Below are 24,785 nucleotides of genomic sequence, written 5' to 3'. Positions count from 1 at the left end.
GCAGAGGCTGTGCCATCCTAAACAGCCACATGTGGCCTGGCCCTGCCCTTTATCTGACCCCTCCCACTTCTTGCCCCTGCCCCATCCAACCCCCCCATTCCCTAACTGCCCCCTCGGACTCTTGCTCCTATTCAGGTCCCCTGTCCCCCACCCTCTAACCTCCCTGCCCCCATCCACACCCCCAACCACCACCCCAAACTCCCCTGACCGCTATCCAATTCTCCCTACCCCACCACCTGGCTGGAGCCAGCCATGCTACCGCACAGCACAGAGACTGGGTCAGGCCGGGCTCTGCAGCTGCGCTGCCCCAGGAGATCACAGCCCTGCCACCCACAGCATTGTGCTGGCGGCAGAGCAAGCAGAGGCTATGGGGAAGGGGGGACAGTGGGGGAGGGGCTGGAACTCAGGGGCCAGGTAGGAGGGACCCGTGGGCTGGATGTGGCCCACGGGCCATAGTTTGTCCACCTCAGATCTAGACCAATGGTTTGAATCTAGTCAATTTAGCACTGGATTCTGGTCACTGCCAGCTAATAGAGCCAATATAAAAGTAGCTCAGTTCCATGCAGGTCTTAGAATGTTTATTCCCTTACAAACAGCCAGGGAGACCCTCTTAGCAGTGAAAGGGTACAGAAACAATTTCTCTCTCTCCTTGAAGATGGTAGCCGACTTATTGGAAGGCTCTGGGAAGAAAGCTTACCGTGGAAAAGCTTCAAAATATAAATACTGTAGTTGGACTACAACATTCCCACTTAAGTCAGATGACCATTTTCACCTACATATGGTTATTGCAAAACAGTTTAACATCATCTGTCTCTAAGAGCAATAAATTCTGTTTTAAGTGCCATAGAAGGTAAGCTTTTGCTTTGCCTAAAACTGTTTAGACTTTTCCCAAAGTCTGAAAATACTGCAATCAACATGCATAGCACGTCATCACTTGTGCAACCATTAGAGGAAGCTACCAACTGCTTATATAAAAACCAAAGTAACTTATTAGTATATAGTGTTCTGATAGCTTAAAAAAAAAAAAAAACATTGACACACACTTACTCTAGATTAGAAATGATAAATTTAAGATGCTAACATGTAAAGATTGAAAAGATTAAATATAATTTATTAAATAGCCTTTTACAATTAACATCTCAATTTTAAAAAGTTAGAGTTACATTACAGTATTGTGTTAAAATTTGATAAACACCGATCCTTTTTGGATATAATTATGCAAATTTTGGTTTGTTAATCCTGAATATGCTCTTAACTACTGTTTGATGTACCTCCTGGCCCATAAAATGCTTGTTGAAGATGGACTCTTCGATATGTAAGAAGCTGTTACAATAGTATCTATTTCACCATCAGCCATGTCCACAGGATGCTGCTGTCATTTGACTATCCATTAAAGAACACAATGTCTCTTCAGTTCTTGCCTTAAATCCAAATTTGTTTATTCATTTAATGACGCCTCTTCTGTCCAAGTGCCATTCCTGGTGGCCAAGCATGCTGTGTTATAACAAGATGTGTAAAAGGACTGAATGGAGGGTCATTAGCAGGGAGAGACAGAGGTTCTTATGAGGAAGCTGGAAACAGACACCACTGATGGCCTCATCTAGCCATTTTGCTTCCGCAGCCTAGTTAGCAATGAGTAGGGGGACACCCCATCAATCCTGGATGAACTAAAAAAAGAAAAGATAAAGATTACTCAGAATATGAAGCACACCAATATGAAACAAACTTAGTATAGGCATCTAGACTTTCTACTGTACCCAGATATTGGTGTGAAATGCACTTTTCCACTCCCATTCTTCCCCCCTTACAGTCTCTCCTCAGAGACCTGAATCATGGCTGCTTTCCCTCTGTAGTAATGACTCTCTCCCTTCTCCAGAGCCCATCAGTGCTGGTCCTCGGGTGAACAATTCACTTCCTCTAATGCAATTAAAGTTGATCCCACACAAGACCTGAGGGTTTTCTGAAAGGGTCTTAATGTTTTTTTCCTCCAGACATTTGTTTTGGTGAATGTGTAATTTTCTCTCCTATGTAATTACACACATCGTTAAAGTGACATTAATGGAGATGGCATTACTCTACTGTAAAATGTTTTTACAGTTGAAACTGCAAGCCTCTAAGCCCCTACTAATCACAGTATTCAGCATCTTCTTCACCAATTATTAAAAGCTACTTTTCATATTTAGTGTTGATCTGACAAAATTTTGTGCAGATGCTCACTAGTTGGTGTAGTTATATGATTTTGACTCCATAAGTGTCTCAGTAAATAAGACAGACATCATATCTCTTTCAAGACGGAGGGCATTCACATTTGCAAGTCAGAATGCAACATGAGATTTAGGCAGAAGGATACACCATTGATGGACTTATTGCCAATTGGACATTTAAGACCCCTGTTATTTAGAATGTCAATTACTTAATTTCTCTCTCACATTGAGGCGTTTGTTTTCTTTCTTTATAAAGAAACTACAGCATAAAAACGTTATGACTATTTCTAACCAGACCAAAATAGAATCATTCAAGCAGTTTGGAATAACTGTGACATTAACACACAAATAGCACCTATTAATCATTTGACACAATTTTTTACGATTAACAACATTTGCAGACAGTGTAGGAAGAGAGATTTCAGATATATGGCAATAACTTTAAAAGAATCTTACATCGTTGAGACACCTTTTGAAACTTTAATCTTGGGTTGACCAGACCAGAATTCCACCTTGTATTTAAGATCTTTATTCTGAAATTGAGACATTAAATTAATTGCATTTCCACCAGTACATTATAGCATTTAAGGAAGTCAAAGATACTGTTTGTGGGTGCAATCCTCAGCTTGTATAAATCAACAACAAAGATAAATAGAAACAAGTCCAATTAGTACATTGATTTTGATAGAGCTATTCCAGTTTACACCAGTTTAGGATTTGGCCCTTTGGGGTCTTCCAGAATGTCAATACAGTTTACAGGCACTGAGGGATACAATGCAGTCACTTTTGCAAATCTTGGTATGCTGGCCGAGCCTCAAAACCTGAAGAAACATCAAGTTCCTGTGCCCAGCATTACTGTCACTGTTTGGATTTTGCTCTCTTGGTAAGAAAATCCTGCCCAGCTGTTTTGAAGTTTAGGAGTATTTTTGTTAGTTGAAAAGCATTTTTGAGGGTTAAAAACTTTCCATCAAATCTGTTTTTCCAATAGAAAGAAGAGGTTTTGACTACACTAATTTTTTTATATATTTATATATTCTTCCATCAAAAAAACAATGCCCCCAAAATATTTTGATTTGGGTATTCTGCTGTGGTGCCTCATTCTCCTCGATGGCCTGGACAACATCTTGCATCATGCATTAGTCTCCCCACTCTGGTCTGTCTGAAACATGGCAATCATTATCCTTTGATCTGTCTTGATTATTTAGACTGAGATCCTTGGGGGCAGGCATGACCTGGATGGGTGGTGGATGGGATGGGATGGGATGGGATGGGATGGGATACGGTGGCTGGATGGGAACACTAATTAGCCTGTACAGGTCACTTTGAAAATGTCTAGAACTATATAATTAGAGTTATAATTAACATAGCATATGTATTTATTATATTTATATGTGTGTGCGGATTAAATATAATGCCCCACACATACTGGAATTAGAATCAATTTACTGGATCTGCTATGACTGAAATTAAGATTCTGAATAACAGAAAAGCATTTTATTTGTAATATATTTAATGTTTGTATATGTAAATTCCAGAATTATAGACTAGTGTTTACAATGAGATGTCAAGAACTATATTGCTGCAATGTGTCATTACACAAGATTGTTACAAACTGTAAAATGTTGCCAAAAACCACACAAAACAATAACAGTATTGCTATTGAAGATTATGTAAAATTGCAAGAGGCTAGTTTCTATGCAATGCTGAAAATATGGGGTAATTATTTTGACAGAATGCACAGTTCTTCACTGTAGCCTAATGCTTTCGAAAATACCAACATGTAATATTTCCTCAGAAGCTGAAAGTGAGCAAGGGACATTATTAGAAAATCCAAATACACATGTTTTAAGACTATCAGAACATAAGAAGGGCCATATTGGGTCAGACCAAAGATCCATCTAGCTCAGCATCCTGTCTTCTGACAGTGGCCTATGGCAGGGGCCCCAGAGGGAATGAACAGAACAGGTAATCATCAAGCGATCCATCCTCTGTCGCTCATTCCCAGCTTCTGGCAAACAGAAGCTAGGGACACCATCCCTGCCTATCCTGGCTAGTAGCCATGGATGGACCTATCCTTCATGAATGTATCTAGTTCTTTTTTGGCCTTCTCAACATCCTCTGGCAAATAGTTCCACAGGTTAACTGTGTGTTGTGTGACTAAATACTTCCTTTTTTGTTGTAGTTTTAAACCTGTTGCCTATTAATTTCATTTGGGGATCCCTAGTTCTTCTGTTAGGAGAAGGCATAAATAACACTTCCTTATTTACTTTCTTCACACCAGTCATGATTTTAGAGATCTCAATCATATACCCCCCTTAATCGTCTCTTTTCCAAGCTGAAAAGTCCCAGTCTTATTAATCTCTCTTCATGCGGAAGCCATTCCATACCCCTAATCATTTTTGTTACCCTTTTCTGAACCTTTTCCAGTTACAATATATCTTTTTTGAGATAGGGTGATCACATCTGCACGCAGTATTCAAGATGAGGACATACCATGGATTTACATAGAGGCAATATGATATTTTCAGTCTTATTATCTATCCCTTTCTTAATGATGCCCAAAATATATATTATAAGCCCTATGCTGAGAATATTTACACAAATGCTTCACTTTATTTGTGGTGTGTAAAGTTCACCATGTGGGTAAGTGTTTGCAGGATCAGGGCCTAAATTATATCCTCACTGCTAAAATTCTCATCCAGGCACTCATTTTATATCTGCATTACTGCAACAACCTCCTCTCTAGCCACCCCAAAATGCACACTGCTTCCCTCCAGTCCCTATGAAATGCAGAACGCGGTCCCTCTCCTCCCTAACTCCCACTTCCAGCCTGTGGCCTAAAAGAAATTACTAAGGAATTATGATTAGGCAGAAGGCTGGCTGGGGAAAGTGGATACAAAAAAAGCAATTATCCTTTCATCCCTCACCTTTATGCTTTCATACGTTGTTTGTGTTCTCAGGTTGAGCTCTTTGGGGCAGGCACAGTGTCTTAGCACGTATTTGGAAAGTGCGTTGGCAGGCAGTGGGTGCTACCATAGTGCAAATAATAACTGATAAATAGAAATTAGCAGTTTTGACTTTCTTCCCCCCCAAACTCACCAATATTGTATATTGAATAGAAATAGCTCTAGGGACATAGGGACATGTAGGTGAGAGATTTCCAAAAGCACTCTGCTTTGATCTAACTTTGACCAAACTTACCACTGTGTTCAATAGGAGCAGAGTTAGACCCTTGCTGAATGCTTTTGAAAACCCCACCTGCAACTGTACCAACCACTCCCACTTCTGTGTCATCAGAAAAATACTTTAAGAATCTTATTGTACCACACAGTTGGCGGAAGATGATGATATAAATCTCTTGATGACTACTTGGGGGAAGAAAAAAGGAGACTCAAAAAGATGCAGATTTAAAATAGTTTTAGGCTCACAATTGTAGAGTTTGGTATGATACAATCTTCCCCTTTACCTGAGCTTCAAGCATATTTATCTTTTCTTTCATAGCCTTAATTTTTTTATCTTGGTTTTGTAGTCCGTTGTTCAGTTCTTCAATCTAAGAGTTAGAAAGTAAAGTTAGCAATGGTTTTCAAACCTTGTAATATATTAGATACAGTTTCAATAACCAAACTTTAAGTAAGGGGATATGCTATCAGAGCATGAGGATCAAGAAAGTCAATACAGTCTGAAGTCTACATGATAAAAAAAATGCTCTAGAGAAAGTGTAATGACTTATTTTTATTTTTAAACAGATCATGAAGTCACACTTCCATTTAGGTAACCCATCTGCCTTTTTTATTCTTGGTCTCTGTGCCCAAATACACATTTATTCCCCACACGCAGCTTTCTTAGCCTAAGCAAGCTAAGGCTAATGAGACGATTCTCTGATGATCCTATGACGATTCACAAAATGTGAATTAGATTTTGTACAGGTAGTTTAGCTAAGCACAAATTAATACTCTTTGTGATAGTAGCTCATATTAGTACCCTCTTTACATGGGATGTAAAGTAATAAATATTAAAATGGCTTCAAATTTTGTGCCAGCTTTATCTGGGTCCAAATCCTTTTTGCTTTAGTCTCTGACTTCACTAGGAGTGCTTGTGTGCATCAGGCAAGCAGGATTTGAGCCTCTAGTAAGGAACAGCCTATAGATTTCCAGACACCTGTTTATTTTATTGACTGTCTTACACAGTGCCTATAACTGCAGCAGCCAAGCACCATTAGAGACTCAATGTTCCCCATAAAAAGGCGGTTCATTTTGTGGCACATACATAAGAGGTTTGCAGCTCTTGTATTCATTGCTGCCTCTGCAGTAGTAGCTAACCAAACACTATTTCAGAAGCTACATTAAGTCTTCTCCTGGGGAGTGAGTATCCATGCTCTGCCACATTTTAGGGATATTCCCAATGTACCTTAAATTGGCTGGGGACTCAGTATTTCCTGATGTAACCCTAAGGTATGGGCCTGTTCTCCTATGCTCCTTGGGCAGCTACCTCAGTCCTTCCATCCCACTTGCAGGACACAAAAACCTTCCTTTCTTCCTTCCTTGAAGCATTCTATTTCAATCACTGTCACTCTGGAGGTTAGAATCACCCCCATTTTTTAAAGTGTTGCCGCTTTCTTTTCTTTTAAGTTATATATAAAATAGTACATAACATCTATTTCTAACTGGTTTTGCATGTCCTGTAATGGAGATCATCACATCATCAATAATAAACTTCACAAAGTGAAGGAAGCACTAAAACAAGTCTCCAATTTTTGTTCCCCATACACTAAACGTGCTTGGTTAACCTGACCTCTTGTATCACACTGCGTAGGCTTTGATGCTGGGTCTGGATCACATGCTGCAAGTGAGAAATCTGTTCTTGGACCGTGAAAATCTCCACTTGAAGATCAAGACAGCTGGTGGGGAAAAGACAGATTACCAATAACGTTTTCAGTGGATATTAAGGGGATATATTATTCCCAAAAGATCTAATGAGTGGCCTGACATATGCTTTCTGAACTAAGAATATACCAACTAGCAATCTGAGCACCAACCTTTTGGGTTTGGCCAAAGTTGTATTAATATATGAATTATAAATACAGGCATTAAGATTCCTTTAGTGATCAGATCCAAAAATTTGCATTCCACATGGGATTCCAAGTCATTATATCGGCCTTGACTCATATCAGCTGTATGTGAACTAATTTAATTCATAGGTAATAAGCGCAGTCTGATATAAAAGAAGGAACAATTGTAGTTTATTTCTTACATTATCTTTAACAACTATATTCAATTATAGGAAAACCAGCACCACTCATACTTCATACTGGAAGAATAAAGTTTAGGTATAATATATTGGAGTAATTCTTCAACAGTTCATCATGGCACATACTGCCAAAGTAATAGTGTACTGCACAGTAACTTGGGAACGTCTACATAGCCTGTGGCAGTAAGCCTCCCAGCCTGGGTTGACAGACTTGGGCTTGTAGGGCTTGTGCTAGCTATGTTGAAAGTGCTTTGAAGTTGTGGCTTGGGCAGGAGCCCAGGCTCTGAAGCCTAGGGAGGGAGGTGGGCTTTAGAGGAAATTGAACTGAAGATAGAAATTATTAAAATGTATTCTTTGGAAGAGGCCCCAAAAGCCATTAAGATATTAATTCTGGTTAACAGGGTGGGGGTTGAAGTGGGTAGAATGGTTTCCTCTCTGCAGACCAAATCCTGCAATCCGTAATTAGTCTTTACTCAGAATTCCTGTTAATTGAACCAAGAGTTTTCCCAGAGTAAAGACAGCAAGATTTAAGCGCGTGCCTTCAGATGTCAGAGTAGTAGAGAACAATTACTTATTCTCTAAATAAACCCAGGTCTGGAAACCCTACTGGACATGTCACAGGAGAAACTATATTCTTCTTTAAAAAGTAAAGACAGTGAAGGCGTTAGGCCTAACATCATGTATATCTTCACTACTTGGGAGAACTTAGCCAAGTTATTGTTAGGTATTTCAGTTGAAATAATCCTACAGAACAGAAAAAGCATTTCTTCATATGCTATTTGCTCACCTCTTAGTATCTTCAGAATTTGATAAAAGCTTCTCTTCAAATGACTGCTTTTTTTCTATTAATGCTTTCTTTTCCTATGGAAAAACGAAGAAGCAATAATGTGCACATACAAAACATATGTAAAGTGATTAACTATTTTTTCTATCACTATCTGAAAACATACAAAACCATCAGAGATACGTCAGGTGTAACCAGCTGGAAATTTACCTACAGATATACCCTCATCCCCTTGCGAGGTCCAGAAGCATCTGTCATCATTCTGAATTGGGTCAGAAAAGGCAGGATTACCAGGGAGCAGCTGTGTATTGATTTACAATGGAAAAAATAATTATTTCAATTAGAAATCTTTTTTTTTTTTTTTTTTTAAAGGAAAGCCTGTCAGTAAGGAAGATTAGCTTTTTGACTGATATGTGTTCAATTCACTTTCTGCTCCAGGAACTCTACCAAAAGGGCAGTGGTACTTTGCATTGCAAAGATGGATCTGAGGGTCAAGAGATTAAAATTGATCCAACTAGAAAACTTCTTCTTAAGTGACAAATTTAGGTCACTAAATAGTCAGAATTCAGTTACCAAAGTACAATAATTCCTAGTTGTAAATTTAAAGAGTACATTAATACATACAGCCACCCCATGATGTATCTTCTTAGCCTGTCAGAGTGAAATCCTGACCCTAATGAAGTACAAAAGAGTTTTACAACTGACTTCAATGTGGCAAAGAATTTTAGGAGCAAGAGATACGAGTCAAACACATCAACATATAAGCCTTGTCTATCTATGGAGCAGGCTGGAAGAGATCCTAGCTGTGGTGCATGTAGCCATGAAAATGAAGCTTTGTGTGTTCTACCCACAGCACCTTTCCTCAGCCAGCTCCACAGTGCAACAGATTGTGTGCAGATTTGTAATGCCAAACTACATAGTGCTAAACCACATCTGCTATCAGCCTGGCCAGTCAGATGTGAGGTATAGGAGGCACCTCTGAAAGTTTCAGTGCATGGGGTAAGAAACTGGAGTGAGGTAAGAAAGGCCATGGGGTAAGAAACTGGAGTGAGGTAAGAAAGGCCATGGGGTAAGAAACCTATTGATGTGCATGAGGATTGCCTGGGTGTACCAGAGGGAAGGGCTTGGGAACACCACTGAGAAATGCTTCAGGAGCTGGGAGGCATTATACTCCGGGAGAAAGATGTTCAGAGGTGTATTAAAAATATCGGAAGATGAGTTATTGTGGCTGACTCTACTCAGGTGTGCAAAAAGATAGGGATCAGGGAAAGTGAGGAGAGGGGACAAGGAACTGTCCCCCCACTTGGCTGCAGGAGCATAAGCCAACCACATTTCCAGTCCTCCTGAACCTAACCACAAGAACAGGGAAAGAATCTAGCAGCACTGATGGAGTGATGAATGGGGTTAGGGTGGAGACATGACCCACCTCCCAGCTCCTGTACTGGTGAGGTACTGGAGCTGATCCAGCATGGGGGTGGGAGAGTGCACATGCTGCCCCTATTAAATGACATTGCAGCAGCCACTGCAGAATGAGCTTCCCCCACCGAATTATCTCTAGTCACTCATAATTGCTGGGGGAACTACCGAACTCTTCTACTGCCCCATCACAGGCTGCAGCTTAGTTGTGGCAGGAGCCTACCACAGCTTGGCACGACAAGTGACAAAAATGTCCTGAAAGCACATTGCATTTAAATGCTTTTAATCTGACTTTTTGGCAGAACTGTATTAGTGATGTGTAATCTTGCTGCATTCTTAATTACTCCAGAACAGATAGTGAAAGTTACATTTTATGTGATATGTTCATTGCAATACCTTTCACTGGCTCACGATTATTTACTACAATTGGAACGTTGTTCTCTATAAACACTCACTGCTTCTGAATCAGCTGAGAACTTGGGAAGGATTTTGGAAAGAAATTCACTACAAAGGGGAGGAGATTAATAGCATATTGCAATACACAGTACTTTGACAATGCAAGAGTAGGAGTTGAAGGTGTTTCCTCTTAAAAACCATTGGGAACCAGGACATTTCAAGTCTCGTAAATTAGAATTAATTTCTGGCACTTAGGTTAAGTAAGTTAATTGATTTAAAAATCTAGTTTTTAAATAACTGAAAGAAAAAGAAACCTGACCCCTCATTTCATTTACAAATTACATTTAAAGGGCCTGATGCTCAGCTGATGTAAATTGAGATAGCCTCATTGAAATCAAGGGGACTTTTATACCAGTTGAGCATCTGGCCCAAAAACTTTTTAAAGAAATAGAACTCTTCTTTAGAATTAGATTGCAACATGAGACTGACAATAAAGAGTGCTTAGGCTTCCCTTTACACTGTAGTTCTATTACTTAAGAGGTAGGAGCTAATACAATTGAAATTGATATTTACTGTAGTTCCACAGAGCTTGACACCTTTACTCATAGCACCTGTTCCAGATCAAGAAGAATATGCAAGTGAGCAAGGACTGGCCACATGGCTAACAGCCTGCAAGGTCAGGCCTCAGTATTGTGCAACAGATACTAACAAAAGCCACATAATGGCCTCAGAGACAGTGGCTGTGATCCTTGCACAGGGAAGTCTCCTATTGCCTATCCAGGAACTGCATGACTGGGCCCTATGAGCATACCTCTTCCATTCGTTGCACTCGTTTCTCCATGTCGGCAATCCGGCTGTACTTTTCTTCGAGTCTTTCAGTTACACAATTGACGTTTTCTAGATTTTGTTTCAATTTTTGCTCTTGCTCAAGTTTGCAGGCCTGTGGTTAGAGAAAATTGAAGGAAAAAAAAAAAAAAGCCAAAACCAATGAATGAAGATGATTTCCATTTTCAGCAAAACCATTTTGCTGCTATTCTTCAGTATGTTGCCAGTCCCACAACTGACCACCGGTAGGCCCTCTGTGAAAATCCTGACCACCTGTAGTCAAGAAAGATCCATGCTATTTCCCCCCCAACAGTGAGCAGTGAGAGAATAGGGCAAATTCCAGCCCTTTATTCCTGCCTTATTTTGAGCACTGTACCCATCAAATCTGAGACTGGACACAGGGAAAACAGAACAAGAGTTTTGTTTTAAGCTTTCCATTTTTATATTGTAATGTAGTTAAAGTTAAGCCTATAAGACAATGGAAGTCTGCATTAGAAGCCCTGACCTACATTTTCAAGAATGACTAGTGATTTTGGATCCCGCCACATTGGGTCTCCACCTTAAAGGGACCTGGTTTTCAGAATGTGCTGAGCATCCTCTGAAAATCAGGCCCCTTTAAGGAACCATCAGTTGGACCCACAGAGTCGTGTTTTTAAAGAGTTAGGTCTCTATTTATACAGCCAAGGTACTGATTTATTATGTTGACATATGGAGTTGCCAGCATATTGGACAAAAGGAACACTTGTATCCCTGTATGCTCCAATGTTTGCCTTTTCCACACACAGGAGAGTGCTGTACCTGCATCAGCTGTTTATCATCTTCATGCTTTTTCTTAAGTTCTTCAGACCGACTGCAGTAATTCTCATATAGACTTTTCGAGGCATGTCTTAGAGACTGTGCACCGGCTTCTCTTGTCGCATCCAGCTGGAAAAGGTCATTGCAATAGGATTAATAACGTATGTCACACTTTAAAAGTTTGGTGTGGAAATCGAGTAGCACAAAAATGATGCAGTTGCTATCCTGTTTGAACAACTGTTAGCACCAATTCTTGCAGGGAAAAAACCCCCTACAAACCCATAAAATTAGAATTTAAATTTTATTTGCCATATAATTTTTGAATAAAGGATGCAGATTTTCTGTGTGATACAAAAGTCCCTCCTGACCAGAGATGAAGGTTGAGGGTTTAAAATGACTGATACATTTCTGACTGGTTACAAACACAGCTGCTCTAGACCACTGGCTGAGCAGCCTTCATGCCAGGAGCCACTGCAAGAAAATCCAAACCCAGAGCACAGCCCGACAAGCTGTAGTTCCCAACAACATACTTCAGTATGAATTCCACCATCAGCTAGTTAAAAATCTATTTCATCCTAATAAGAAAATCTGATGAGACTCTGCAGGGTTATTGCACTTCATAGAGAGGGCAATGCCATGATGAACGATTGCTTTCCTGCCACTGCTGGGATGGAACTTTAATCCAGGTAAAACTGGATCTTCTCTTCAGCTGACAAGCTGAAATATGCATTAGAGACTGTTAAAACGGAAAGCACCTTGATCTTTAGTATTTCATTCTCCCTGTTCACAAGCAAGAGCTGCTGGTCAGTCTCTTTCAGCTTTTCCAGGGTTAGATTGTAGCTGGAGTTAAGCGTGTCCTTCTCACCCTCCAACTCATTTCTGGGCACTCGGAAAGGTTGCTGAAAATGAACAAACATGAAAATAATTTGTAAACGACAGCATTAGCAGACTGGGGTCATGAAGGTAACCCTGCCCTCATCTAGTTTCCTATCTCAGGCCCCCAACCTGCATTGAGCTCCAGGTACCCAGGCCTGCATGGCGTTCATTGCAGGATCATGGTCTAGAATAATTACAAAGCAACAATCACCACAGTTTCCAGGTACTGACTAATTCCCCACCTTCAATATTACATAAAACAGTGTTCTATTTGTGCAGCTCTCCAGGGTTTTACATTTGAAAGCATTAGCACATCATTACCAATAAATAACTGCTTTTGGTTCTCCAGAGTGTTACTTCGTACATGAGGTTAATTAACATTTAGAATATTGCAGCATATGGCGTATTATAGTATTGGGACTAGCAGCAATGCCTATTATGAAGGTTTCCTGACACTTCCCATTATAAGACCCTCTTTTAGTTGCTTATATTTGCCAGACTTAATCCATTTGGGCTAACATTTTTCATGCCAGGTGTCTCCTTCAGGATGAGTATTTTTGGAATGTTTCTGCCAAAATGGTTCACCCATTTCAGAATGATGCTAGAGAAAGTCCCTGCTTTGGAGCATAGACTAGAGAGTGGCCTTTGTATCAGTGCTGTGCCTTTTGATATTCTTCTTAATATCCACCAAAGTTTGGTCAAGCACTAAGCCTTTGAATAATCACCGTTTTCACATGCTCTGTAGAGATCTTAGACCGGGGTCGGCAACCTTTCAGAAGTGGTGTGCCGAGTCTTTCGCGTGCCAGTAATACATTTTAATGTGTTTAGAAGGTCTCTTTCTATAAGTCTATAATATATAACTAAACTATTGTTGTATGTAAAGTAAATAAGGTTTTTAAAATGTTTAAGAAGCTTCATTTAAAATTAATTTAAAATGCAGAGGCCCCTGGACTGGTGGCCATGGCCCGGGCAGTGCGAGTGCCACTGAAAATCAGCTTGTGTGCCGCCTTCGGCACGTGTGCCATAGGTTGCCTACCCCTGTCTTAGACCTTGCTAAAATCTCCAAAATTCCATCCTCACTGAGCACGCTCCAGCCCCTCCTATCTCCTAGTGCTGACAAGGCTGTGTATGTGCCATCCCCACAGAGCGATTGAGCATGTTCTCGGGACAGACTGAAGGAGTTTAGAGTGTGAACAGAGCAACTGTGACTGGGGATGAAAGTGGGGAGCGGTACTGGGAGCTAGACGGGAGATGGTGAGCGGTTGTGCAGGGAGGGTTGGGACTGGGAGCTGCAGGGGAAGGGAAGCCTATGCATTTGATTTGTCATTTGCAATTTTATGGTTTGCTGCTTCTTTGCATACCTGATTTTGAATCTTTGCTAGTGTGGATCTGATCTGCAGGGAAAAGATTAGAAATAGGTCACAAAAAGAAAGATCATTTTTTCTTGTCAATCTGCCAGGTTAGTTATTCCAGGACGTTCTCCTTAGGTCAGCAGCAATGCAGAAAAGTTGCCTTTGGGAACGATCACCATTGTGCTCTTTTGCTTGGATACTAGAAATAAAACATCTGTCCTCAACAAGCCAAACCACATTGTCCAAGAGATCTCTGATGCAGAAATGGTTGCATGGAACTTATTTATTTTAGTGTCAGGATCAACATTGACCCAAAAGAGGGCATATGCTATAAGTCTCGCACCTGTTTCAAAAATTCATCCCTTCCTCAGATATTGCATCATGAATATGACTTAGGATCATGGGATGCTTGAGAATTTTGGTACAAAATTTTCAGAGTGACATTCGGACAAGCATTTGGTCTGCTCCCTCATATGACTCATTATAAAGACAGTTGTGCATACCCCAATTAAATCCTTGTCTCAAACTAATCAATGTTCCTTGAGGTTGTGTGTTAGACTCCATTAAAATGGTATTAGACCAGAAAGAGTTTAAGGGACAGTGAACTGTGAATTTCCCCAGTAAGTCAACACACGCTTGTTTAGCTTGGAAAATTTAGACAGTGTAGAAGGATTCAGATTTTTTATTTTCTTACTTGCAATGGGATGTATTCATTGTTCTCCTCCGGATCAGAGGACAAGACAGCACAATAAGAATAATGAAAAAATTGTACCTTTTTTATGTATTCTGTTTCTTCAGTGATTTGGGCACAAGAAGATCCATAAAGGACAGAGTTTCCTTCCATCCCTTGGTCCTCTCTTGTTACACGTTCTGTGAGCCTCACTGCAGTAGTCATTATGTGTGCACTTCACTGCTCTGTATAGTTGGGACAGAAGTGGATTTTGTCTTTTATTTATACAAATATCCATAGAGAACTAACTTAATTTTGTACATGCAGCTACACATCCATTGCATCATTAATAACATATACAGTAAGGTTCATATTATACAGTTAAATGCCTTTAAGAAGACAGCTGCAAATATGACCTTGTGCATAATTTCCCTATTTTAAAGGACCTCTCAAGTCTTCAAGATTTGTTACTTCCCCACCCCCCAATTGACTTAAGGAAGTCCCCTATAGGGTGACCAGACTTCCCGATATAATCGGGACCGTCCCGATATTTAGGCATTTGTCCCGCGTCCCGATATTTTGCACTCCGCTTTTTTTTTTTCTTCCGCCGGCGACTCCTCCCCCCATGTGTCCTGATATTTTCTTCCTCTCATCTGGTCACCCTAGTCCCCTATCCAATTGTTGCAACTGAATGTATGTTCAAATGTGCTGCAGCATAACACATCAGTGATTTTTTTATTGTTAATCCAAATAATTTCCGTTTAAGTATTTGCTTATTCAAAACTATTGTTCCACCTGTCACTTCATTCCACACCCCAAAACTCCAATGTTATAGGAGTTCCTGTCTCTGCCATCTTACTCAGATTGAGTAACACTGTACTCCACAAGTACTTGCATTGATTTCACTTATGCAATGTAAGAGTGCAATGAAATCAGTGGGACTACTCACACTGAAAGACAACAGCTCACTTTGAATAAGTGGCAAGACTGGACACAATGTTATAGCATTCCACAATGAGTTTTTTCATCGCAGTGGGAGAGTCACAAATCAAAACACTTTTTTCTAAAGCAAGGGAAATTGGCTTTACACACCAAGAATGAGGTCCCAACCTGCTTGCAGTTGTTTCTGTGATACAATGGTGACATCCAGTGTCAGTTGGATTAATCTCAAGTGAACATGTATATAAACAGCATATCTCAGAAGATATGCATATATTGCACTCCATTTGCCATATACAGAATCAGGTTAATGTATATATTTTTTTAAAAGTCAGGTTGTTAAATGTCTATGTTTGGAGTATCTTAAATGAATTAACAATTGCTCTTGCAACAATAAGATCCAATTGTAGTGTGCAAAGTTTTATTAAGGTTTAAAACATTAGTGGAGGAAGAGGAAGCAGTAGATATAGAGTGAGATTTTTCCAAAGTTTACAGCTTATTTTTGGGTTTTGTACTTGTAAAATCTCATTTAAAATGTGATTATTTAAACACAAAATGTCAATGTAATAAGAACTTACTTATTAAAGTAAGTTCCATTTAACTCAGCAGCAACAATCCGATTCCTGTGCTACATGAGGCTTTGGCCTACAGCATCAGCACTTGTTTATTCATCCCAGACTGAAATTATTGCCTTACTAACAGGAAGTACCATCAAGTCAGCACATTTAATTAATTAAGGCATTTTCTCATGAAACCCAATTAGGCAATTTGAAACTCTTAACGCTGTAATAAATGAGGGATGACACCACCACCATGAGCAGCATGGACTTGGCTTGCACATTGCGCTAAAAGAATCATCAGCAACTAATCCATGCTACAGAAGTTTTAACTTCCATATACTTCAAGTACCCATCTCCAGCAGAAAACAAAAGGAGAGAAACTGTAATTTCTTTAACATATGAGCTTTGGGTGCTCTTTACAAATATTTAAGACTCCGGTTTTTAAAAAGTTTACAAAATTACAAATCCAGCAATTTCAAGTCACTCCCATGCCAACAATCAAAGAAAATAAATAAAGAACTCACCATTACCACCTCACAATTTTTCCCCACTCACCCAAAAGTTGGGATCATAGACAGGCATTTCAGAGTGCCCTGAACGTCAAGGGATTTGGACTATTTTAGACAGGAGTCAGGGAGTGAGTCCCAAAGATGAGGGGTCCAAAGTTGAGAAAGACCCACCAGCAGCCCCTTTCTTATAAGCTCCAACATCTCTGCTGATCACAGCTGCAGCAGTACTGCATGGTGGAAGATGGTTACTCAAACAGATGGGTTATAAACACTTGATTGGTTTTGACCCATAGAACAAGATCTTAAACTTCACCAGGAGACTACCAGGCAGTCAGGGAAGATCATGGCAAGAGATAATACAATCAGTGGACTGCCAAATTCAATATCTGCTTCAGTTCACAATGGTCTTGAACAGGCATAGCCTCATGTGGAGCTCACAGCCGATGTCTAACCTCAAGGTGACAAAAACATGACCAGTAGCACTGAGGCTTGCATCCAGCAACAAAATTTACAACCTCCTGGCTAGAAGCACATGAGGATGAGTATCATCCTGACCACTGCTGCCACCTAAGAGTAGCTGGAAATCTAACCATATCCCTAGATTTTTGTGAACACAAACAAAAGGAGGACAGATACATACCCTGGTCTAAGAGACTGAGATAATCCTGGCCATGTCCTGTAGCTGCTTCCCAAATCAAAATTACCTTAGTTTTATCCAGATTGAGTCTTCCCAGATTAGCCCTCATGTATACCCAAGTCTTACCAAAATTCTGGGAATGCACAGCTCTTGCCTGGTTGGACAGAATGGTGATAGACATCTGCGTATCACCAATATACTGAAGACTCATGTCTCCTTACTAACCCTCCTAAAGATCCCAAGTACACGTTCCACAGGGAACACAAGACAGAACCCTGTGGAACCCCTTATACAAACACCGTCAGGGAGAAGGAAAACTTGTCCTCAAAAATTAGTTGTGAATGATCATCAAGAACGGAGCAACCCAAAAAAATAGCCTCTTCCATTCCTACTGCAGTCCAGAGGTCTGTTCAACACCACCTTGCAATCAACAGCACTGAAGGCGCTGATAGATTGAATAATGTCAGCTCTGACACTGCCTCTTCATACATAGCAAGGAGGAGACCATCTACCAATGCAACCAGCCTGGTCTCCAAGTCATTAAATATGTGACAGAATATATACCTATGTTCACACCCTACATGCTATTGTAATAATAAGTTTCAGAGTAACAGCCGTGTTAGTCTGTATCCGCAAAAAGAAGAACAGGAGTACTTGTGGCACCTTAGAGACTAACAAATTTATTAGAGCATAAGCTTTCGTGGACTACAGCCCACTTCTTCGGATGCATATACATATATATATATGCTTATGCTCTAATAAATTTGTTAGTCTCTAAGGTGCCACAAGTACTCCTGTTCTTCTTATTGTAATAATGTTTGTCCAAGGTGCACCTTATGGGGTGTCATTTAAAAACTCATAATTTGCTGATCGATACTATCACAGTAAAATGCACATATGTGTTATATGCAAAGTTATAAACATAAAGCTGAGATCATGATCAAATGTATGTTTTCCAGATAAATCCGGGGGTGGCCAAACCAGCTCCTCAGAGACAAAGAGCAAGATGACGCCTCTGCCAGATGTAAACAAGGCTGATGGACCACTACCTGCTAAATGATCGTTCTTTGGTAGGAAAGGGGGTAGGAACAAAAAAATCTACCGTATATACTCATTCATAAGCCAAATTTTTTTTAGTAAAAAATGGAAGCATCAGAGAAGGGGGTCGGCTTATGAACAGGTATAGAGAGGGAGAGGTGGGACACAGTCCCTCCCCCCCAACAAAGGGGGCAAGGAGAGGCAGCACAGCCAGCAGAGCCAGAAGGGAAGAGGCGGGGCCAGAGTGTCTCCACTTCTGGCCACGCTGCTCTCTCCCCAGCCTCCGAAGCAGCTCCAGGGCTAGCAGGCTTCGGTCACGCCGCCCACCCGGCCTGCCGGAACATGCTGTGGCCGCGCCACCCGGTCTGGCCCGCCGGAGCAGGCTGCGGCTGTGCCACCCAGCCTGCCGGAGCAGCTCCAGCCAGGCCAGAGACATCCTCCCCGGCCCTCCCCAGATAAGGTGGGAAGGGATGGGATGGGATGGGATGGGGAGAGTGTGGGGGTCCCAGGCTAGGGGTGGGGTCATGTCAGGGGTGGTCACAGGGGTTACTCCCCTGACCCCCAGCTTCTCCCCCCAAAATTTCTCTACCAGTTGCTGTCCCAGCCCGTCAGGGTAAGCCGCTGGCAGGCTGGGTCACTTTGTTTACTTAGGTTTACCTCCGTGCCTGCGTCTCGGCCCGCCAGCGGCTTATCCTGATGGCTCGGGAGCCAAAGTTTGCCTGAATCTGCTTATGAATGGGTCATAAAAAATTTCCATTTTTACTTATCCATCTTGGGTGGGGGGGGTCAGCTTATAAACGAACCGGCTTATGATTGAGTATATATGGTACATCTTAGCAAAGAAACAGAATGGCATGACCTTCCACACAGACTGCCAGTCATCTTGCTCCCAGCTGGAAATATTTTTCAAGAGGGGGACTCAAATTATAAAAAGCAGGGGCAAATACCTCAAAACACCCCCTCTCTCTGCCCATCACATTCTCTGCACCTGAAAAGACAAAGGAAGCAGCCCCCAACCTAGAGAGCTGGCACAAAAAGCAGATCATGAGCGATAAAAATCATTTAGATACCGTGGTAAAGGATACGGTATAAGATCCTTAATAGAACTGTATTGACCTTGTAATGCCAACAATTAACATTGCACTCTGGATAGATGCCAACTTGCATCTTACATAGGTGTCCTACTGCAATATTCTGAAATTGCCACTTGCAAAGTAAGTTACATTTTCTCTGTCAGCTTTGCAGCTGCCAGGTGTGACAAGCTGGGAAACATCTGTGTTATAGTTTGTGAATAAAGTGCATGCTTCTGTGTTTGTTTATGATGGGTTACTTGCTATGGAGTTAGATCCAAAGGGCTTGTTAGGGGAACCAAAGAGAAAGGCAACAAAATGGCCCAGAAACGGAGCACCCCAACACTCACACTCAACCGGAAGGTTTAATTACAGCATGATGAGGCAACTCCACAACCCCAATCCTGGCAACAGAGCTGTTTTGCCAAAGCTGAGAAGAGAGCTCAATGGGAACCCTAAACTACCGCATGTCCCTGGAGTGAAAGGGTTTACAGGAGCCAAATGCAGTCGGGCCTGTTGCGTTAACACGGTTCAGAAAATAGGGAGCTGACACCCAGAGACGCAGTCCCAGAATGGATGAACCACGCAATTCCATCCAGTTTGAGGTGCGGCAAGCCCAGCCTGTCACTTAAAGGTCCACTTGAGAAGGACTAAAAAGTTCGAAAGCACTGTTCGCCATATAAGCATGACAACTAGTTCCTTTACTATAAACATCTTTTCAGAATAGGTCCCATAAAAGTAGAAATACCTATTCTGTGTCAGTTTGATTCTTCTTTTCACTCTCTACTGTTACCTGCTTATGGAAATCTCTTTTACATGATTAGCTTTAGGGTCTAGGGGTTGGCTGGTTCGTAGTTATTTTAAAGGGCAGCATGAATTTGAGTATCCAAATTGGATCATTCAAAGTTAATCTTTAGACAACCAGCATGACGCAGGCACATATTTTCCACTTGGTTGTAAACTTTTCTCGGTATGGAATACATTTGAATGCTACAAGTTAGAATTGGATGATGACTGCAATGCAGTGTTAGCATACATTAATTTCAGTGAAAAGTAGCCTTTTGATTCAACAATACTCAGTAAAAATGTATTCACCTTTTAATTTGCTATTCATGAATACCTTTGGAAAGTTTCTTGGGGTATTTTGTTCTCATGCATGTTTGAGCAATAGTTTGTATGAATACCTGTATTTACACGTGAACGCTGCTATTTGTGCTCAGAGAAGAATGTTTACTGTTCATTATTCTCCAATTTAAAAATGTTTCTCTCATCCAATCATGGTACAGAAACAGTATCAGATGATGCTGGTTGTTAATCATACAGCACAAATATAACTGCAAATAGTCAAAGGGAACAATTCGTAAACAACCCATAAACTGAAAAATCGTTCTTCTGAGTCGTTTGGCAAATATATTTATAGAAAGCAGGATAGGTTCATGAAGAATATGTGTACTGCTAAATGACCTAGATTCACTGGATAATTTATTTACAATAAATAGTTCAGGCAACTATCATACTAGAGTATTTTCCCCCCATGAGAATATAATCAGCTATTTATTTTACTCTTTACCAAAAGCATGTGTGCATGGAGGTGGGAGGGGGCGGGAGTACGGGGGCCAAGACATGCCTGGATTTTTCAACTTACTAAACAAACAAACATGCAAATATTTACTCTGTCTTTGGGTGCAATGAGGGTGTCTACATTCACAGGGAGCAAAGTTCCTCATATCAAGGGACAATTATCTGTGTTGCCTGTAACTGCAAGAGATGATGCAGTAAGCATCCTCTGAAATAAATCTTCATCTCTAGTACATGCCTGATTTAGGCAAAAAGCTAAATTAATACAGGATTATGGTTGAGATGTTTATTTCAGATTTTTTGAAGTTATCAAATGGTTAGGTCCTCCAGTAGCAATAACTTGACTAGTGCATTTACTTTTACTATAGATGGTACAGGCATTAAAATTGGGGCCCCACTCTAGCAAAGCACTATACCAGTCCCATCTACTTCAATGGGACTACCCACACACTTAGAATTAATCATATGCTGCAGTGCTCTTCTGGAGAGGGGAATTTGTATATATAGGTAGCATGTGTAAATGGGGTGGTAATGATTCCCATAATAAGGGTGATGGGACACTGGACAGCACTCAGAAGAAAGGAGTTCTACTCCTGCCACCAATCTGGTGCATGAAGTCACATCATCTGTAGGTGCCTCCGTTTTCCCTTCCATCCTGGCTGTCAAGCTTCTTTAGACTGTGAGCTGTTCAGAGTAGAGACTCTTACTACATACCTGTACAGTGCCTAGCACAATGGGGTCCTGATTTCATTTGAGGCCTGTCCATGTTATTGTAATACAAATAATAAACAAGGATTTTCCCAAACTGTACCAAAAAAAATCAGAACAAAAACAAATCTCACCTTTGGGAGGAGACATGTGAAGTGGTATTTTTTTCCAGAAGGTTCTAAGTACCTGAAAACAAAGAATTATAGTAAAAGTGCCATTGGAAATAGATGCAGCACAACAAAATTAAAGCTGTCAAGGTCAGCCTCACACTCCAGAGCCTGTAAATGCCCAGATCACCACCACTAACGGACCCTGGCCACAATCACATGTCTCCCCTCTGACTTTTTGTCTAGACTGATTTGTTGGATGGAAGATACACAGTTCAATTAATTAAGCTCTGATGCTGCACATACTTAACTTTACACACCGTGAGTAACCCCACTGACATCAGTGAGTAAAGTTAAGCTCATATGTAAATTTTTGCAGGATCGGTGCCCTTGTTTGTACATCTAAGCACAATCTTTTCCCTTCTTTGTGCTTCTATTCCTCCTTTATTCTAATGAAATCACCCTTAGATGTTACTGTCCCCGAAATATCTCTCCATTACCAGAGACTCACCACAAACATTAAGAGGTCTGCAATGCTGTCCCTTTCTCATGTTAGATAGTGTTGTTGTTGCACCCCAGATATTACAGAGGCAAGGTGGATGAGGCCATATCTTTTATTGAACCAACTTCTGATGGGGAGAGAGACAAGCTTAGAGGTAGAAGAGCTCTGTGTAGCTCAAAAGCTTGTCTCTCTCCCCCAACAAGCTGGCATGCAATGAAAGATATTACCTCACTCACTCTGTATCCCTTTCTCCTGTTAGTTACTAGTGTTACTCACAGGAGGGTCTGAACAAGTAAAGGGTTGGGAGGATAGGTCCCAATCAAGCACTCACATTCTCCACCAACAAGATCTGCTAAATGTAAAACACACCGCCACTTCACTTTGTTCACATTTCTAACCTCCCACCTGTCACACATTTAAACACCCACAGCATTCCTGCCCAGGGAGAGCGTGCAAAACCTAACCCACTGAAACTCCAAAGGATTTCTGACAGAGAGGAAAACCTATTAAGTCTTGTGCTATGCAGTGGCATCCAAGATGTGTCCGGTGCTTTCCATCCATGGGGGGGTGAGGAGAGGCAGCCCCCAACCTAGAGAGCTGGCATACACAGCAGATCATGAGTGATAAAAATCAGCTGAGTCCCCTCTACCCAGCTTCCACACCTGCGCATTTCCAGCCTCAAATGATCAATGCCCTGAATCTCTAGGGACAGGAAGTGGCAGCCCTTTCCCTTGTTCTCACTGATCCGGGGAAGGAGGGGCGACCAGGTCCTGGGCACGCTGCAGGGGCCCTGAAATGCCCCTTTCTCCTCCCCAGCTCGCTGGCCTATGGAGGAAGCTGGTGGGTGACAGCTCCTTACCTGCTGAGCCGCCTGCTCTCCTCGGCTCTCTCCACTCACTCGCTCCTCTCCCGCGCACTCACGTCCGGGGACGGTGCAGCCCAGCCCCGGCCCCTCCCTTCTCTCCTCCTAGCAGCAGAGGCTGAGTCCCCTGGGAGAGAGAAACTCGACCCAGTTTCCCTCTGTGTTTGCTATGTAAACGCAGGAAAGGCAGGGCAGTTTCAAAGTCTATTGCCACTGAGCTAACCAGGTGAGAGTGTCAGAGCAGTGAGTAAAGCCATTGTGGTGGGTTTTTTTGTTTGTTTGTTTGTTTTTTTTAATATTCAACGCTGCCCCTTTGTAAGATCAACAATCTCTCTTGGCAAATGTACTGCCAGGCAGGGCAATTTCTTTTTTCACCCTATGTCTCTAGAGTGACAAATAGTCTTATTTTGTTAACATGGCTTTGTCAAGCATATATAAATCACTTCACAATAATGATCAAGGTGCAGTGCATTTCCAGGGGGTTAATAACCATCTTGGATGAAAGCCACGGCTCCAGGTGTGCAAAAGCCAAAATCATTAACTCCAGTCGTCACTAACTACTTCATTGCTGCCTAATGTGCCAGTGAGTTGGGGCAAAGTGCAATCCCGAAGCCCTTTGAAGTTGCATTTAAGAGTATGTGATGGCTCAGTTGCATTCAATGGCAAGGAACACTCAGCAGTGACTTGAGAATAGTGTTATGTATCTTGCTGTTGCTGAGTTCTGGGACAGGGGAAGGAGTATGAATCTCTTTTAAGGGGAGAGGAGGTTTCAATTGATCTGTACAGGGATTTTCTATTGACTTGACCCCAAACCTGCAATGTGTTCCATGCAGAATAAGACCCACACAGGTCCCATTAAAGCATTAGGACTTGAGATTTTAGCTTTCAAAGATCTGTTCCTAAGCCAAGAGTGTACATGAATAGGTACACTTCTCTTGACATTGTAGGATTTAATGCCCTGCACATGAGCCAGTCAGATGGCTTCATTCATCTTGCCACACTCCATTTAGCTAAGAATAGGCCACCAGACCAAACAGCAGTGAGGCCCTAACATAGTAGTATTTGAAATACTCTGTGAGGATACTTGCCTTAGGTATAATTGGATCAGACTAGAATTGGAGGAGTGCTGTAGAATCATCCAATGAATCAATATTTTTAAGTCCTACTGACTCCCACACAGTTATAGAACATGATTCTTCTTAAAAGACAGCTCCTTTCAGCACAAAGATATCCAGAATCCAAATGCCTCTTTCCAGCAAAATAAGCAATCTTGAGTGTCCAATGTGCAGTCACACAGGAACAGGTATTTCAGCAGAGACTGGAATGGGTTCTTATAATAACTCTAGAGCCCACATAACAAACAAGAGGCACAGGAGGGCTGTGAAATACCCTAAGGGCTCAAACTTAGTCCTGGGTTCATTGGACTTTTTCATTACATACTGTATTGAATCAGCTACCATGAAGCTGGTTTTCTATGATACACAAAAGCTTATGTATAAAAGGTCAGACTATAGATTCATAGAGTCCAAGGACAGAAGGGACCATTATGACCATATAGTCTGATCTCCTGTATAACACAGGCCATAGGACTTCCCCAAAATAATTCTTAGAGCAGATCTTTTAGAAAAGCATCCAATCTTGATTTTAAAATCGTCAGTGATGTAGAATCCACCATGACCCTCAGTAAATTGTTCCAATGGTTAATTACTC

At 41.3% G+C, this 24,785-nt stretch overlaps 2 protein-coding genes across 5 annotated transcripts in view; one reads left to right on the top strand and one right to left on the bottom strand.

Moving 5' to 3' along the window:
• RAB27B (RAB27B, member RAS oncogene family) overlaps window positions 1-18,705 on the top strand; it is a 226,879-nt gene extending 208,174 nt beyond the window's left edge. The window contains exon 7 of the mRNA XM_054031395.1: window positions 18,170-18,705. The gene's annotated coding sequence lies outside the window, so the exon portion shown is untranslated. The remainder of the gene's footprint in view (window positions 1-18,169) is intronic.
• Window positions 564-23,169, bottom strand: CCDC68 (coiled-coil domain containing 68). 4 transcript variants are annotated; one of them, XM_054031389.1, is made up of 13 exons: window positions 23,073-23,169; window positions 21,739-21,790; window positions 19,196-19,273; window positions 14,668-14,810; window positions 13,905-13,937; window positions 12,423-12,566; window positions 11,671-11,796; window positions 10,859-10,987; window positions 8,239-8,312; window positions 6,996-7,101; window positions 5,671-5,754; window positions 2,661-2,737; window positions 564-1,667 (listed from the first exon to the last, which is right to left on the bottom strand). In XM_054031389.1, exons 4-13 carry the CDS (start codon window positions 14,788-14,790, stop codon window positions 1,601-1,603), a joined length of 963 nt encoding a protein of 320 aa, XP_053887364.1. In that variant the 5' UTR covers window positions 14,791-14,810; window positions 19,196-19,273; window positions 21,739-21,790; window positions 23,073-23,169; the 3' UTR covers window positions 564-1,600. The 4 variants fall into 4 exon arrangements, with proteins under 4 accessions (XP_053887364.1, XP_053887362.1, XP_053887363.1 ...); XM_054031387.1 differs by lacking the exon at window positions 19,196-19,273; XM_054031388.1 differs by lacking the exons at window positions 19,196-19,273; window positions 23,073-23,169 and adding an exon at window positions 22,717-22,806.
• Between the last annotated feature and the right edge of the window lie 1,616 nt (window positions 23,170-24,785).

The sequence above is a fragment of the Malaclemys terrapin genome, chromosome 6 (genome assembly GCF_027887155.1).
Source record: "Malaclemys terrapin pileata isolate rMalTer1 chromosome 6, rMalTer1.hap1, whole genome shotgun sequence".
Classification (NCBI taxonomy): Eukaryota; Metazoa; Chordata; order Testudines; family Emydidae; genus Malaclemys; species Malaclemys terrapin.
This window is presented reverse-complemented; position numbering and strand designations above follow the sequence as displayed.

Bases quoted from the DNA above. Each gene is read 5' to 3' on its own strand.
- CCDC68 (XM_054031389.1), bottom strand. From the start codon at position 14,790: ATGACTACTGCAGTGAGGCTCACAGAACGTGTAACAAGAGAGGACCAA. The intron at 7,102-8,238 runs GTGAGCAAATAG...TTTCCCCACCAG, and splicing joins AATTCTGAAGATACTAAGAG to CTGTCTTGATCTTCAAGTGG. The intron at 1,668-2,660 runs GTAAGATTCTTT...TTCTTTTTTTAG, and splicing joins TCAAAAGGTGTCTCAACGAT to TTCATCCAGGATTGATGGGG.